Source organism: Pseudoliparis swirei, chromosome 22 (genome assembly GCF_029220125.1).
Source record: "Pseudoliparis swirei isolate HS2019 ecotype Mariana Trench chromosome 22, NWPU_hadal_v1, whole genome shotgun sequence".
NCBI classification, from domain to species: domain Eukaryota; kingdom Metazoa; phylum Chordata; class Actinopteri; order Perciformes; family Liparidae; genus Pseudoliparis; species Pseudoliparis swirei.
This window is the reverse complement of record NC_079409.1, coordinates 4720978-4738498: the sequence shown is the minus strand read 5'-3', so window position 1 is coordinate 4738498 and position 17521 is coordinate 4720978. Positions and strand designations below refer to the sequence as shown.

The window sequence follows — 17521 nt, the reverse complement described above, 5'->3', positions numbered from 1 at the left end:
ATGTGTAAGAAAAGCACAGGTGTACGTATTAAATGATAATTGATCCCCTTCAGTTTCAGGGCCCTGGTCATACAGGCGGGCTCATAATCACGTTCTCATGGTTTACGGGGACACTTGTGAAGAACACACACACACACACACACACACACACACACACACACACACACACACACACACACACACACACACACACACACACACACACACACACACAAACGCATGCCTGGGGATTAATAAAGTATATTTCTATATGCCTGGGGATTAATAAAGTATATTTCTATTCTATTCTCTTTCTATTAATTAAGTGAGACATTTGAGACACAAGATCTTGATGTTGGCCTGCCCCCCCCCTTATGAGGCCTGACTCCTACTCCCTAAAGAAAACCTATTGAAACTCAGGATTTAATACATGCAAATGCAGTTCCCTCTGGTTGCCACAAGGGGGCAGCAGTGCACCGTGCTGACACGGTGTTCCCATCAATCCAATCATCTCTGGGGGGGAATAAAAATAAATAAATGTTTTGCAAAAACAGCCCAGAAAATAACATCCATCATACAAACTGTTAAAAAATAAATAAAAAGTTGCATTTGCACTGAACCTGTTGACTGGATTGAAAACCACTTTTCACAGCCGGCTACATTATGTAAACATCTTGAGCGAGTTGTGAGAGGGATGATGCAGAACTATTCCCCCCCCACCCTAAAGTAGTCCAATTGAAGTGAAACAAATATCTATTTGGTGATAAAGAAATCAAAGAACACGTTTTGTCTTGGGACCTTGCGCACTGACAGGAAGAGAGGAGGATAAGTCCACCAGGGGAATCACACACTCACACCGGCGATAACACCTTGTGTGTTTTCTTCATGTTTCGGGTCCCTGCCCTCATCACATATCATGTTGTTGACACTAAAGGCTGCTGGAGCTGCCAGAAATATATAAATATATATATATATATATATAATCCGTTGTGACCTGCTGAATCAGTATCAGTTAATACTCTCATTTAAAAAAAGGTAGAAAAACAAGCTTTCCACTCAACAGGAATGCCAGGTGACATCAGGAGTGCAGGTTGGCTGCTTGCATTTCACAAGGTTTTAAATGAAAGTCAACCCCCTCCTCCCCCCACCTGTCCTGGCTGTCACCCGGTAACCCCGGTGACAGCCTCATTATAGTGATAACTCGTCCGGCTGCTCAGCTCTGTTTTTGTCCTCGTGATGTTTTGATGTGCAGTTTTTTTTTGCCCGAGTTTCAGATGCATTTCATCCACGTCCGACCTGGGCAGAGGGAGCGGTTACCACGGCGACGCCTTTGTGGCTGATGGCGACCTCGTGCACCTTGACAGGTGACAGGTCACGTGGCGTTTTATATGTACATATATAAAAGCGCATATATGAGAATAACATCTTCATGCAATTAAATTATCCTTTAAGATATTTGATTCGTTGATATTACTTATTTTATTATTATTGTCTCTACCTTGCACATATTCTTCATATGTTGAACTTCTCCACGCTCCTCGCACATTTTTCCATCGCTGCAGCTCTTTTCATTTTAAATATATAGATACATGTTCATGTATTGTTTTAACATGTACTGTAATGTTTTGTTTATTGTCATGCACCGACATATCGAGGCACATTGGAAGGGTTTTCCAACATTGTGCAGTTTTGTTTTTGAGTATTTTGTGACGTTTTCTTTGTGATTTTTATATGACATTTTTATTTTGCCATCTTGGCCCCTTGGAGAAGAGGGTTTTATCTCAATAGGACCTATAAAACCTAACATTTGGTGTTTTCCAACCACACGCTGAATTGTGTATTATTATTTAATATCCAATGACACATGCAGGTAACTCATTGCCTCGTTGCCTGCAGGTGGAGCCAGTGTTGTAAACTGCAGCAAGTGTACATACACGTCTTGCCTGTAGGGGGCGACGTCAGCGCCCCCTACAGGCCACATCCGCAGTTCATCTCCTGAAGGTGGTGCTTGTTGTCAGGTGGTTGTTAGGTTGTAATAGTTTATTTTGATAACATCTGCAGAGGTCTTATGTTTTAAATTAATACATATAGAAAGATATTATAAGAGAACATATTAGGGAGAATATTGATATTATTACCTTCGCATTGAAAATGCGGAAGGTTATGTTTTGATCGCCGTGTATTTATTTATTTATTTATCATAACTCAAAAGTATTGAACCGAATCACATGAAATTTGGTGGGATGATTGGTTATTATCCGGGGACCAGTTGATTAGATTTTGGGATCGATCGGGTCAAAGTTCAAGGTCAAAGGTCATGAACAGGTCAACATCTTCTTGAATCGCATGAAATTTGGTGGGATGATTGGTTATTATCCGGGGACCATTTGATTAGATTTGGGGATCAATCGGGTCAAAGGTCAAGGTCAAGGTCATGGAAAGGTCAACATCTTTTTTTTACCATAGCACGATACATGTTTGTCCAATTGGCATGCAACTAATGCCAAAATGTTCATAATTCAATGGCCAATCTTGTGATATGCGAAGGTATGCACTCTACCGAGTGCCCGTTCTAGTTATTAATGTATTATGAAGCATAGGGGTAATGTTTACTCTATGCAAATGTAAATGGCAAGAATTAATGTATATTGCATGAGAGTGACTGTACGTTAGTATTATAGATTGACGAGGCCGGTTGAATTCCGTGAAGTGACTTACAATAACAAGGGACTTTTATTGTGAAAGTGACTTTAATGCGGAAGACAAGACGGGACTCTTATTGTGAAAATACTTGTTTAACGACTTGACCGGAAGTGACATTTTTGACCGGGGCCAGTGATTTGGAGTCTAAAACTCAGTGGATTAGAGAAATCGGGTCTCTTCTACAGGTATCCTCGAGGCCGCAAGAGAGGGAGCGAATGTTTGTGTTTGTTTTCCACTTCCTAATGTTAAATGTTTAAATCACAATCTGTTGAGCCTGCCCTGTTTTCCATCATCTGCGAAGTGCCCAGTTTCAGAACTACTTTACATGGTACAACTCAACAGTCGCCTGAGGTGATCTTGCGAGGCAGGTTTCCACCCACCTCTAGAAGCCACTGTATCTCAGAATTGGAGTTGATGTTGCGGAAAAAAACAAGCCGAAATCACTTCAACTCGTCCTATTTTATTTATTCAATGAGATGTTTCAGCGTTATAATTATATTAACAAAATATGGAAACTGAATATCTGAACACGCCAGGACCTGAATGACCGAATGTCTTCACAGACAATATGAAGAACTATTTTGAAGGAGAAACACTGAACATTTATATTTAATTTGTAAACGAGTTGTTTTTGAGAACGAGAATGATGGAAATCTTCTTGAAATGAAACCCGAATGCAAAGCTTCTCTAAATCTGTCTTTTGATTCTCAGAAGAGGATCAACGATCTCAAAATGATGTACTTAGTTCTGAGCCCTTTTAATTTGACTTCTCTTTCTTTTACTCATCCTCGTATCTTTTACTCACCGTAGGAATCCAGAATGTAATCAGGACTGCCGTTCACACCCCGGCTCTGTGAGTGAGAGAGAGAGAGAGAGAGAGAGAGTTGGCAATTATTCCAGCAGCAGGGAGTTGTGTATTTTTGCGGAACTATTTTTAGCCCGTTGGACTCGATTCACATTTTGGATTCTCGTGAGTGTTTCCTGGCAGCCGGACGGCGTGTGTGTTGGATTGGACTCAAAATAAACCGCCGTCGAGGTAACGGACAAACACGTCACTAATGTGTTTCTAATAGCTTTTTTTGTTGATGCTTTCACTTGAAATATTGGATTGGTTGAAATTGAGAAAGTAAGAGGATATCACACGGCATCGCCGAGGAAAAGGATCCGACGTCGTAAACGTGACGTTCCTTCATTTAGGGAAACCCTCCCTCGAGGGCTGCAACGGCGAATTGATACAAATCGCTAAAAATCGGTTATTAAAATAGTTTGTGTCACTGCGATTATTACGCCACTCAATAAGACGCGGAGGTGTTTGCGTAAGACTTTCCGACGTTTGTGGGATGTCCACAATTTAAAAAATCAGTGAAGACATCATTTTATTTTGAAAGGACTGTATGCACAAACTTTTGTAGTTGTGTTGTCTTCTTTTTGTAAAGACATCATTTTATTTTGAAAAGACTGTATGCACAAACTTTTGTAGTTGTGTTGCCTTCTTTCTGTGAAGGCATCATTTTATTTTGAAAAGACTGTATGCACAAACTTTTGTCGTTGTGTTGCCTTCTTTCTGTGAAGAACTCATTTTATTTTGAAAAGACTATGCACAAACTTTTGTAGTTTTGTTGCCTTCTTTCTGTGAAGACATCATTTTATTTTGAAAAGACTGTATGCACAAACTTTTGTAGTTGTGTTGCCTTCTTTCTGTGAAGGCATCATTTTATTTTGAAAAGACTGTATGCACAAACTTTTGTAGTTTTGTTGCCTTCTTTCTGTGAAGACATCATTTTATTTTGAAAAGACTGTATGCACAAAGTTTTGTAGTTGTGTTGCCTTCTTTCTGTGAAGGCATCATTTTATTTTGAAAAGACTATGCACAAACTTTTGTAGTTTTGTTGCCTTCTTTCTGTGAAGACATCATTTTATTTTGAAAAGACTGTATGCACAAACTTTTGTAGTTGTGTTGCCTTCTTTCTGTGAATACATCATTTTATTTTGAAAAAACTATGCACAAACTTTTGTAGTTTTGTTGCCTTCTTTCTGTGAAGACATCATTTTATTTTGAAAAGACTATGCACAAACTTTTGTAGTTTTGTTGCCTTCTTTCTGTGAAGGCATCATTTTATTTTGAATAGACTGTATGCACAATTGTTCATAGTTTTGTCAATCATGTTATTTTGAAAAGTTGTACCGTGGTGGACGAAGGAAATGATAACTGTTTCCACGGAGATAAGCCACGCCCCTAGTCGATGCGATTAATCCACAAATAGTGGGGCGAGTAGAGTTCTGTTTTTTAAACTAAGGGATTGGAAATTAATGTTTTAAATTTTTTTCTTATCTGATTCATCGATTAATCGAGTATCAAAATAATCGTTAGTTGCAGCTCTACCTCCCTCGCTCGGTCGACGTCTTCACCCTCAGCATCTAAATGACCATCGGTGCCCCCTAGAGGGAGTGAAGGCGTGAAGGCGTGAGCTCCAGAGAGCTTTAGAGCGAGCTCTCGTCTCACCGACTGGAATCAGCTCAATCCGTCTGAGGAGGCCGATAGCATCGCGCCCTGAGCCCAGCGCTCGCTCCGAAGGGCTCCGGGAAGGTTGCATTAGGAGATTGAGATCTTCCAGCCAACCAGTGAATCTCAAACTCTCTGCACGGGAACTTTCTGTATATTGTTGACGCTTATCTGGCTTCCTCGAAAAATGAAAAAGCATCTTGGCACCAGCGTTGTTGTCGTTGGAAGCCCCGCCTTAAAGCGCCTCGCGAATGTGTAAAAAATGCACACGTGGTGCATCGTGGGGGTTCAAAAAATTATTAATATTTGGCAAAAAATAGCTTATTTTGGCTTCAATTAGCCTGTTTTGCACTGCTTATGTTTTCAAGATAATAACAGCTCAGTGCAACCTGTGAAGAACGAAACAAAACAAGTTTAAATATGATGCAAAAAAGAGTTTTACACTGCATATCGTTTCAAAACAATGTGCAACCTTTGCAAAACAAAACGAGTGCAGATATGTGCGAGTCATCACGTGTTATCATTATTAAACGCTGCAATGAGCTTTCCTCTACACTTCTTTTTAAAACGGTGGTTGCAGGCTTGATAGGCCTCTCTTAATTAAAGCTCGATGTTGAGCTCTTGTTTTGAAAGGCAAAAGCAGGAACGGCAAACTCAAATCGCCAAGAATCTCGTAACTTGTTAACGCCGTCACGTTAACATTTACACTAAAGTACAGGCATTTTGCGCTTTATTTATTCATTAATAACTTAATTTTATGTCCGTGTACTTTGTAATATGTGAAGTTCTCAATTAAAGTCTTGAAATTAAAAATGTCCCATTTCCCCTGTAATGCCTTGGCGGCCCACTAGAGGGTCACCTGAGGCATTACAGGGGAAATGCAGATTTTTTTATAAGACCTTTATGTGAAGTTTTCAATAAAAGTCTTGAAATAAAAAGATGAAGGGATGGATGCGTGTCTCACTGCGAGTCCTTTTAGTTTCAGATGTCGGCCTGCTGGTTATTGTTACCGTCGGGCTCATCGATAAAAGAGTCATCAATAACTTAGTCAGACTTTTGTTTTGTGCTATAATGTCATACAAGTTGACAATGTGCTGCTTTCATTAATTAAGATCCAGGATCCTGACTGAACGGGAACAAGAATCCTCCTTTTATATTTAACGATCATAACGAGCTTCATCGGGCCAGATGATGATGATGATGATGATGATGAGCAGACTTTACCCATTAAAAGTAAATTGAAGTTTTCCCCTAAATATATTCTCGTAAAGAGGTTTTTTCCTCTCCTTCTTCTGTTTGCTTACCAGCTCCTCGAAATGATAATAAACTCCACTTTGAAAACTGATAATCAGATTGTTGACGTTAGCCGCGTTGCATTCTGGGAGAGTTGCGTTTGTTTTTTGCTGATATTGGGGTGGTTTTCCGGGCGACGTGGATGCTGCAGCGTCGAGGAACAGTTAACGCTCTTTTTTACAAGTTTAATCGAAGAAATGTGACACATTTGAGAATCTTGCTTTTTAGATTTTTCAAATGCATCTTTTTCTGCCGCCGTTGTTGTCGTGGTTCTGGCTGAAGAACACAGGAAGTCCGTGAGACCAACAACAACAACATCAACCAGTCATGTGTGGCTCTTCCGCCACTCGAGTAGCATTTACATTCTTACTTCTGTTGGTTATTTTTTTTAACTGATTTTAAGCAACAGAATTTATTTTTGGAGTCAGTGATTTTTTATTTTTTTACTGTTTACTGTGTTTCTCCAACACCATGTCCCCCCAGCAATGCATTAGGACCTTCGTTTTAGGAAATAAAATTTCACGTGTTAAATTAGAGTTACATTTGTTGTTTTATTTGTTCAATGAAAACCCAAGTATAGATAAGCAAATCACAAATACGTTTCATATCTTTGTCACGACCCGGAGTTTGTGTCTTATTTTGAAGTCCTTGTGTCGTCTGTCTCCCTGTGATTGGCTGCTCTGGTCCTGATTGTTTCCTCCTGTTTGATTGCTGGCTCCGCCCTCATTGTGTCCACCTGTGTCTCGTTCCCCGTCGTCCAATCACCTCTCACCTTGCCTGTGTATGTAAACCCTGTCCGTCTCATTTCCAGCGTGGCTTCGTACCGTTTGGTCTGCTTTTTGTCGTCCTGTCGAGTTTGTGGAATTTTTTGCAGTTATGTTGGCATTTCTGTCCTCTCTCGCTGCGACGTCCGTGACTTATCATGACAATCTTTGTGTTGACGTCGCACAAAACGTGACGCAGGAAGCATAAAGTCACTTTGGTTTTATCACAGACACACGCGCTTCTGATTCTTACTTTATTTCTTCAGCCTTCTAACAATCTGTTAATTAAGCCAATTTTATAAAATTTTCTTTCTTGTCACTTTATCAGCTTTGAGTCATTCATTAATGTCTCATTAGGAAATAAATAAAAACTACATTATTTGTGAATTATTAACTAAAACACATCAACTGTTGCAGCCTGATTATCATGAATAGGTTAAATACAATTTTTATTTAATAATTTTTTTTTCTCGAGGTACACACATTCCATATTTATTCAGTTTTTTTTCTCCGTCTGTGTTTCCCATCATCATGTTATGCACCATCTGGGTCCGCTCTTCGAGCACCGAGACGTTCCCGTCTCCGAGTCGCCCTCGTCTGCATTCCACTGCTCGCCCGGTTGGACGTCCGGCCGTGGACGGGTCGGTCAGGCTCTCTGCTGATAAGCTTCTCCTGAACAGCAAATAGAGAGAGAAAGAGGCTCCGCCCCCCACTTACAGATGGTTGCCATCATTGCTCCAGTGAGATTAAGTGGACGCGAGATGGGGGCCAGAGAGACGTCGCTGTCTTGGTTTTGGAGAGCGAGCAGGGAGGGAAAGAAAAGACACCCCTCCCCCCATCTGGCTGCACGGACATCTTTCGTGCCTCGGGGAGTTGGGGGAGGGGTAGATGCGCTCCGAAAAGAAAGGATGGATGAACGAGCTTAAGGGTTCATGGAAAAGTTCACAGGCTGAACACGGAGTTTAATGTGTGCCACATGATCGATGGTGTTGCGGTCCCTCCAGAAAACGTCCGTTTCGGGAGCTCGGTCCTGCCATGGAAAAAAAGCCCTGGGCTTTGAGATGTCAGTATTGATGGCGTCTGTGACCTGCTTACACGTGGGATGATGTTTGTCTGCCACGTGAATATCTTTCATTAAATCCCCTGTGTGTAATTACCACGGTCTACTGCACATCGGACACATTTGTTTTTGATAGAAACAAGTTAAAGGCTGCAGACGGAAATGTTTCCATCAATCAGCTTTTAATGCGACGTTTACTGCGCTTGGGCCGCCGGTATCAAAGACCGGCCGACGGGACGATCGTAGAGACGTCTGCGGGAGAAAATACACAAACAAAGTACAACAGACGCGTGACGTAGCTGACACTGAGTATTGTTATGCACTCGTGACAAAAACGTAATTCCACAGACCCGGATCATTGAAGGATAATAAAAGGTTAAAGGTTATCGTCAACAGAGAAGTTCAGAACCAAAAAGTGAGTTTTTTCATGCTCGCAAGTAATGTCTGTGTCGCCCAATATGGATAGGTGTTATTCTTCTGTGCCTCAGAATTCTATTTTTCCAAAAATCTATTTAAAAAACAAACAAATGAGTCACCCTGTTGCTCCTGTGGTTGTTCCTTCATCCCCATGAACTCACACATTGGGGTTGATTGTGAGTCAATCTGCTGTAAATACTCAGGCAGAGCACCAGATGTGTAATAATTCAATTTACACCTGTTTGTGTCTTGTTGATTAAAAGTTACAGCGCTCGGCTCTTTTGAGGAATTTATTTTAAACGTTTCTTAGATGAAACAAATATATATATATATATATATTATTTAATTTTGTTTCATTTCTGAAAAAAATATATAAATATATATACTGTATATATTTTTTTCATTCAAGAAACGTTTAAAATAAATTCAGAAGAGCTGAACACTGTTACTTTTAGTCATATATATAATTTGAATATATATATATATATATATTTGGCCTTAAGTGTGGTTTTAGTTATCTATAATCTTCTTTTTTAAGCGCCTTTTTTAAAATACACCGTACTATAACAGTATTAGCGTGAATCCTAAAGAATTGAGCGATGTCCTAACACGTTGATTTATTTGGTATTTTCATGAGGTGGCGCCGACAGTTACTACACAGAGCAATCTGCTGCATTATTATTCCAATAGGGCATCTGTCATTCAGCAACGCAGCGTGAATATTATTCACCCAAATGTCGTACATTTAACATCACTTTGCCGGCTTTGTTGGAGTTATGAACAACACGACGCTGTAAATTACTTTACGTATGACGAGCGCACGTTGTGATACAAAGAATCAGAGCGCACGTCCTCCTCCAGCACATTCTGTCAGCGCTGGAAATGTTGTGTCTGGAATTTGAATGAAGTCCTCTGAGTGTGTTTGTGCGTCGGGGAAACACAACGCTGTGGGAAAGAAATGTATACAGTATAGTAGAAGCATAAGCATTATATTATAAATAGAAGCATTTTGGGATTTCCATTTCCGTTTATACATATAACAAAAATATAATTTGAACCGAACTACTAAACATCACCAGCATTAACAAATTATGACTCTTTTATTTTGAAATTGTTCACCTTTTACACACTTGACAGTTAATATACACAAGCCTTTGTGGTCCCTCTGGCCAGAGACATGGTCAGTGACGATGTGTGCTGGGTATCAACTTGGATGGCCTACGGTGGATGGGAAGCTCACGCACACGCACACACACACACACACACACACACACACACACACACACACACACACACACACACACACACACACACACACACACACACACACACTCACTCACACACACGTACAGAATTGCGAAGGACGGATAACAAAAACTAAAAAACACACGTCACGACACGTACTCTAACAATCTAACACAGTCTAGAAGCTACTGTGGACGTCAACAGGGGCGGGGCTTAAAGTGCATACGTGAACAGAGGAGGCCCTCGCTCGCCTCTGAGATCAGCAACAGCCTTTTTAAATAACGAGCGACAGTAATCCTCCGGCAGCGATGATCTTAGTGCCACGCTGCATAGTTCACAGGGGGTTAGTCTTCTATCGTATTGCGGTACAACGTGGGTCCAGGTCCGGGGTCCGGCTGCGAGCCGAGGGCTGCAGAACGGCACAGAAAGCATGTGTGTTGGAGGTTTTTTTCGGAGAAGCTGCAGTTGCTTTAAATGTGGGGTAATCCATGTGAGCGGGGGAGGTGTTTTCCCGGATGCATAGAAGGAGTGCAGATGCTGACGCGACTCCTGGGCCCGGTCTGGGTGGAGCACGCGGTCTGGTCCCATGGCGGGGGGGGGGCAGAACCGGGCCTGACCCGGGTCAATAAGGGGCAAATAGGACTTGTGGGTGGGAGGTCCTGACAGGCCCGGGGGCCGGGCGGAGCAGTGCAGCGGGGAGGGTCTGTGTCTGGAAGAGGGCGGGGGTCGGGCCGCGGTTACCGATGTGGCCGTGGTTACCGATGTGGCCGTGGTTACCGATGTGGCCGTGGTTACCGATGTGGCCGTGGTTGGCGATGTGGTTGTGGTTGGCGATGTGGTTGGCGATGTGGTTGGTGCGGTGCCCGAATGCGTTGCCGAGGGCGGCGGCCACGGCCGCCAGGTGAGCGGGTAGGATCTGCGTGGTGAGAGGCGGACACAGGCGCTCCTTACCCAGGGACAAGTTTATCTGGGGGAGGGGGAGAGAGAGAAAAGACGGTCAGTACACACTGCACGTTCACAGGGAGGAGAAACACAACATAATGCTAGAGATGTAGAAGAAACAGAAACTCACTGCGTGAAATACAAATAAAAGCAATTATTTGTTCTCCATTTAACAAGAGAATAATATTAAACGTCTTCAAAACATAACCTGTTGCAGGAAAAAGCTAAATAATAACGAGATAAGGAGAGAAGAAAGATTGTAAATCTGACAGGAGATTTGTCAGTGGGTAAATTATATTCACAGAAGGTTCATCAGTTAATATCTTGGGAGTCAACACTTCCCGTTTCCAGCACCTCAGATACTTCTTGCTTTAAATGTCAATTGAATATGAAAAGATACAATCTGAACACGTCACATTTTCGAGTCAATTTTCATTTAAATTGCCTAATTTAAATACATTTGCCTCAGATTGCTTTACAGTTTGTGCAGCGAACGACCTTCAAGACTGTTCGCCCTTACAGACATGGATGAACAGACGCTACATGGTCCCTCTAAACAACATGGTATGGTCCCTCTAAACAACATGGTGGGGTCCCTCTAAACAACATGGTGGGGTCCCTCTAAACAACATGGTATGGTCCCTCTAAACAACATGGTATGGTCCCTCTAAACAACATGGTATGGTCCCTCTAAACAACATGGTGGGGTCCCTCTAAACAACATGGTATGGTCCCTCTAAACAACATGGTGGGGTCCCTCTAAACAACATGGTGGGGTCCCTCTAAACAACATGGTATGGTCCATCTAAACAACATGGTATGGTCCCTCTAAACAACATGGTGGGGTCCCTCTAAACAACATGGTGGGGTCCCTCTAAACAACATGGTGGGGTCCCTCTAAACAACATGGTATGGTCCATCTAAACAACATGGTGGGGTCCCTCTAAACAACATGGTGGGGTCCCTTTAAACAACATGGTGGGGTCCCTCTAAACAACATGGTATGGTCCCTCTAAACAACATGGTGGGGTCCCTCTAAACAACATGGTATGGTCCCTTTAAACAACATGGTGGGGTCCCTCTAAACAACATGGTGGGGTCCCTCTAAACAACATGGTATGGTCCATCTAAACAACATGGTGGGGTCCCTCTAAACAACATGGTATGGTCCCTCTTAACAACATGGTGGGGTCCCTCTAAACAACATGGTATGGTCCATCTAAACAACATGGTGGGGTCCCTCTAAACAACATGGTGGGGTCCCTCTAAACAACATGATATGGTCCCTCTAAACAACATGGTATGGTCCCTCTAAACAACATGGTATGGTCCCTCTAAACAACATGGTGGGGTCCCTCTAAACAACATGGTGGGGTCCCTCTAAACAACATGGTATGGTCCCTCTAAACCAGGGGTGTCCAAAGTCCGGCCCGCGGGCCAATGGCGGCCCGCGGTCAGATTTCATACGGCCCGCGACATCGGTCATATAATGTGTTATTTGTGGCCCGCCAGATCTGTCAGAATAAATAAATCATAAACACTTGAAAGACGTAATTCCTCCTTTCTAATGTATCTGGCTCTGCATCCGTGGCGTGAACCCTTCTCGAAACCTATTTGCCATGGCGACGGCAAAAAAAAGGAGAAAAGTTGACAGTGAGGGCCGCCGCTTTCAGGAGCGGTGGGAATTACTAGTGTTTCCCCTCCCATGAGAACAGGGTGGGGGTCCGCCCCACTGACATCTTCTCTATAGCGCCAGATTACAACATAATTAATGTCAGGTTGTTTTATTCAACTAAACGGTCGTATATTATTGATCGTATCGACACAGCGGCATGTCATTTCTGTCTCTACGTGGTGGCATTCACACTTCTCCTGGCTCTCGGTATCCCGGCGGAGCTCCGCCCCCATGCGCACAGACAGGTGCGCACATACAGGTGAGCGCGCTCCAACCAGCCGGCAGAGAGCGTCCAATATGTCGCGGGAACAGCAAACCGACACCTCTGCGTTCCCACGGTGGTGAAGACGGACACGTCGTCTCAGAGTAGCTCTCTGCTCCGGGTTCAAGAGCAGAGACGAGGTGGGGCGCGAGGGGAAATGCAGATTCTTTTATTTCAAGACCTTGTTTGAGAACTTCACATATTACAAACTACACGGACATAAAACTAAGTCATTAATAAATAAAGAGCGAAATGCCTGTCGCCGACTTTCGTGTAAATGTGTACGTTACGACGTTAACCGGTTACGCTGCGCGACAGACGAGATTCTTGGAGACTTGCCAGGTGTTACCTCTCAGCGTTCCAGCTGTTGCCCTTCAAAACAAGAGCTCAACATTGAGCTTTATGGAGAGTGGCCGTATCAAGCCTGCAACCCCGTTTTAAAAAGAGGTGTAGTGGAAAGCCCATTTTATCACACATAGAAAAAAACTTAATGACTCACACATATCTGCAATTGTTTTGTTTTTCAAAGGTTGCGCGTTATTGTTATTTTGAAAAGATATGCAGTGTCACTAACACTCAGTAAACTCTTTATGCCCAAATATTTGATCTTATTTTGTTTCATTTTTCACAGGTTGCACTTTATTGATATTATCTTGAAAAGGTATTCAGTGCAAAACAGGTTAATTGCAACGTTATGTAACTCATAGAAATGTAAGGTATTCTATATACAGCTTTTTCATTGTTATCTGACTGAATGAAAGGCAGACCTGGTTATATTATATGTGGTTACATTGTCATTTAAAAAATAAAAGTAATTGTGACAGTAAAAATAAATTGTTTTATAACAGTGTATTTTCATGTAACTTTTGTGGTTTAAAAAATGTCTAAAGGAACTATTGGCCCCCGGGCATCTTTACTTTATCACAATTGGCCCTAGTTGAAAAAAGTTTGGACACCCCTGCTCTAAACAACATGGTGGGGTCCCTCTAAACAACATGGTATGGTCCCTTTAAACAACATGGTATGGTCCCTCTAAACAACATGGTGGCGTCCCTCTCATTATAAACTGAAGAATTGAGAGTATGGAGGTAAGTGTTTCTCACCGAGGGAGAACAAGAAAGAGTGAATTCGACAGACGGACCCAACCTCCAAAAAAACAACCTAATCGGGTGAAAAGGTCGCCGAAGTTATCCGGCTTAATCTTCTGTATCAGTAATGGAAGATCTACGGTCTCAGAGCACCGGGACGGCAGCCGGTCGTCACGGGTCATCGATCACCGACTCGGGCGCCGCCACCCGACGGGGGGCACTCTTTACTCTGCGCTCATCAAAGAAGCTCCTCTCCGTTAACTCAGTCAATGATGGGTTTCAGGGGAAAAAAAGTTGTTTCTCCCACACTGGCAACCGGCGCGTTGCCTCGGCGCACAGTGGGCGTGATGGATGCCGTCTTTTCCCAGAGCTTCTGCGGCACGGGAAAGCGAGACGCTCCGTTATCTTCCCTCCATTCGAATCCACGTGGCTCCTTCACGCATCTGCGTCATGCAGCAGCCGCCGGGGAGCGCCACAGCGAGGATCAGGAAAGTGAAACAATCCGCGTCAGCAAAGTTATTTTCGTATTCTGCGGTTTTTGCAAAACGGCTCTGACGCTGAGCCACTCCGAATAACTCAAATGTGACATTTACAATTCCTCGTGAGTGGCGTTGGACTCCGGGAGCCGCGATACGATGCGTTTTCGTCAATAAAGTATCAAATTAAATCCCGCTGTTCCCTGCCAGTGATCTTTAATAATAATTAAAAAAAGTCAGGTAACATATGATCCGCTTACGAAAGTTGGCATTTCATTGAATTTGGCGAAGACACTTTTGAACGCTGTGGAGTTTTTTTTTTTTTTTCAAAAACAAATGCTGCTTAATTTTTGAGCGAGACTTAATATACTCATAACATTTTCTCGTGGCTCGATGCCGCAGCCACCGCGATGCTCGTGAAGGACACGCGAGATGTCGGGGACTCACCGGCTGCTTGGTCGGGCCCTTCTGCGGTTTGCTGTAGGGGCTGAATTTAGGTTTGGCTGGTTTCCCCGCCACTCGGTCTTTATGGCGCCGGCTGCTGATATGCTGAAAATGAGACAATGAAATACGTTTTTATTGTTGCAGACAGGTCCGGAGTCACAATACATTTTTTTAAGCATGTTATTCTTCTGCGGTTTTAAGATGTAAAGGGGTTCTCCTATTCACATATTAACGAAAACATGTATAAACAGAATAGAAAAGATGAATATCTTTGTGTCTCCCCTTATGTACATGGATACAATCCACATTAGCTTGGATGAAAAACAACACGGGTCAAAGGTCACGACGGATAACCAGGAAAGTAGGGTAGGGATAAAAGGCTTCCGGCTCTTATGATTGCTAAAATAACAAAAAGTTATAGAAAATACCCGCAGCGCTCTGATTTGCAATCACTGAGACCAACAACGAGGAAAACAACTTGAACCTCTTCACGAGCAGTGAACAAATGGATCAATCAGGAGAAGAAACGGCCTCGGAGTGACATCACAATGGCTGTAATCATCGAAACATTATATTTATATACAGCCACACTTCCTTTGACATTTTACAACCCACTGTTTTTTTGCTACGCCGCGAGTTGCATGTAGCCACACGTTCAAAATACAGGATAAGGACAACAGCAGCGATTACTAATTTGCAATGAATCGATTAAAAAAACGGGATTCTTTTAATGTAAATAATGTTCCAGAGGCAGAATAGAAATGAGAGTTACCGACTCGCGGTCGTATGCCTCGGCAAACCAATCAAGATGCAAATGACATCCGACGTCAGTCTGAAATGTCATCGCGTCGTCATTTTATCTGGTTCGACCTTCTTTGTCATAATGAGCAGAGGCATGGATTGAGTTACGGCCAAACGTGTGATTTGTGAGGTCACAGTGACCTTTGACCAACAACCATCTCATCCATTCATCCTCGAGTCCAACTGGATGTTTGTGCTGAAGTCAGAAAACATTCCATCAAGGTGTTCCTGAAATATCGCATTCATCCCAAACACCTAAATACATGCAGAAAAAGCATCAGAATAGACAAATAGAACTTTACTATATTGATATATACACTAACGTTCAAATGTTTGGGGTCACCCAGACAATTTCGTATTTTCCATGAAAACTCACACTAATATTTATCAAATTAATTTCAGAATGGATATAAAATATAGTCAAGACATTGATAAGGTTATAAATAATGATTTTTATTGTAAATATTAATGTTGTTCTTCTTGTGGCTCAAAGGAAGGCCAGTTTTATAGCTTCTCTCACCAGCATAACTGTTTTCAGCTGCGCTCACATAAAAAGGGTCTAAAGGGTTTTCTACCCCTCTGCTAGTCTTCTAAGGGAATAACACAATGTACCACTAGTACACTGGAGACGGGCCTCTACACACCTCTGGAGAGACTTCATTAAACACCAGAGAATAGTCATCTACACATTACCTATGTAGAGAGTGTATTTATGATTAATTTAATGTTATCTTCATTAATAAAAACAGTGTTTTACTTTGAAAAAAAAGGAGATTTCTAAGTGACCCCAAACTTTTGAATGGTAGTGTATATAGAAAATAAATAATCTGTTGGCTATAACTCCTACTATATAATAATAATAGAGCCAATTACATTATGAGAGAGTGACCCCGAACTTTTGAATGGGAGTATATATATATATATATATATTAGTGCTGTGAAAAATAACGCGTTAACTCAGTTAATTAAATTACAGGTTTAACGAGTTATTTATTTTTAACGCATTTAACGCATGCGCAGAATGAGCTTCCAATCCGTCTGTTGTTGGTCGTCGGGACGAAAAAAAAGTCACTTGCAAAATGAGCTTCCAATACACCACTTCAATCTGAACTCTGTCCGCTCTCATGCAGACGGTCTGTTCATCGGTAATGATCCTTCCGCAGGTTCACCTCCGGAAACCTTGTTACGACTTTTACTTCCTGTAGATCAGGGTCTCAACACGTCGATCGCGACCTGCCAGTCGATCGCGCGTAGTGTTGGTAGATCGCATGACATTAAAGAGATTGGCCCGCCCCTGACATGTTCTCTATAGCACGTCTTTGTTCTTTTATTAAACTAAACGTCTGTTGTTGATCGTATCTCCACAGCAGCATGTCATCTCTGTCTCTTCGTGCTGCGTTAACACTTATCGATCTCCGTCGCGCGCCACATAGCTCCGTGCGCGCATCGGGACCGAGCAAAACAAAAGTCACTTGTCAATCTGTCCACCTGTCCGGGCCGGTGAGGTTTCAGCTTTGCAGCGGTGTCCCCGCCGTCCCTTTCATCACGGCCCAGTTCATGAAGAAAACCCACACAGTCAGTTTGCCTCAGCAGCTGCTAGAGGAAGACTAGAGGCCTTTAGATTGTATCATGGTGGAGTTAATGGTTGACAAACAAGAGAAAAATGTTCTGTTTAACCCTCCTGTTACCTTGACATTTACTAACATATTTTACCCTCGGGGTCAATTTGACCCCAGCAATTAAAACCTCCAGAAAAGAAGATGAAGATGTATTAATGTTCCATATGGAAGAAAACTGCTAAATAACTGCTGAGTTGCAGCACCATTGTAGAGAAGAATGTATAAATGTATATATCCGTCTCTATGTTCT

The 17521-nt window shown here is 42.4% G+C and overlaps 1 protein-coding gene across 1 annotated transcript in view; it reads right to left on the bottom strand.

Annotated features, from left to right (window-relative positions):
- Positions 1–9687: 9687 nt before the first annotated feature.
- znf385d (zinc finger protein 385D) overlaps positions 9688–17521 on the bottom strand; it is a 71567-nt gene continuing 63733 nt past the window's right edge. The window contains exons 7-8 of the mRNA XM_056444215.1: positions 14855–14956; positions 9688–10931 (exon numbers count right to left, since the gene is read on the bottom strand). Of these exons, the coding sequence (XP_056300190.1) occupies positions 10587–10931; positions 14855–14956 (447 nt within the window). The 3' untranslated portion in view covers positions 9688–10586. The remainder of the gene's footprint in view (positions 10932–14854; positions 14957–17521) is intronic.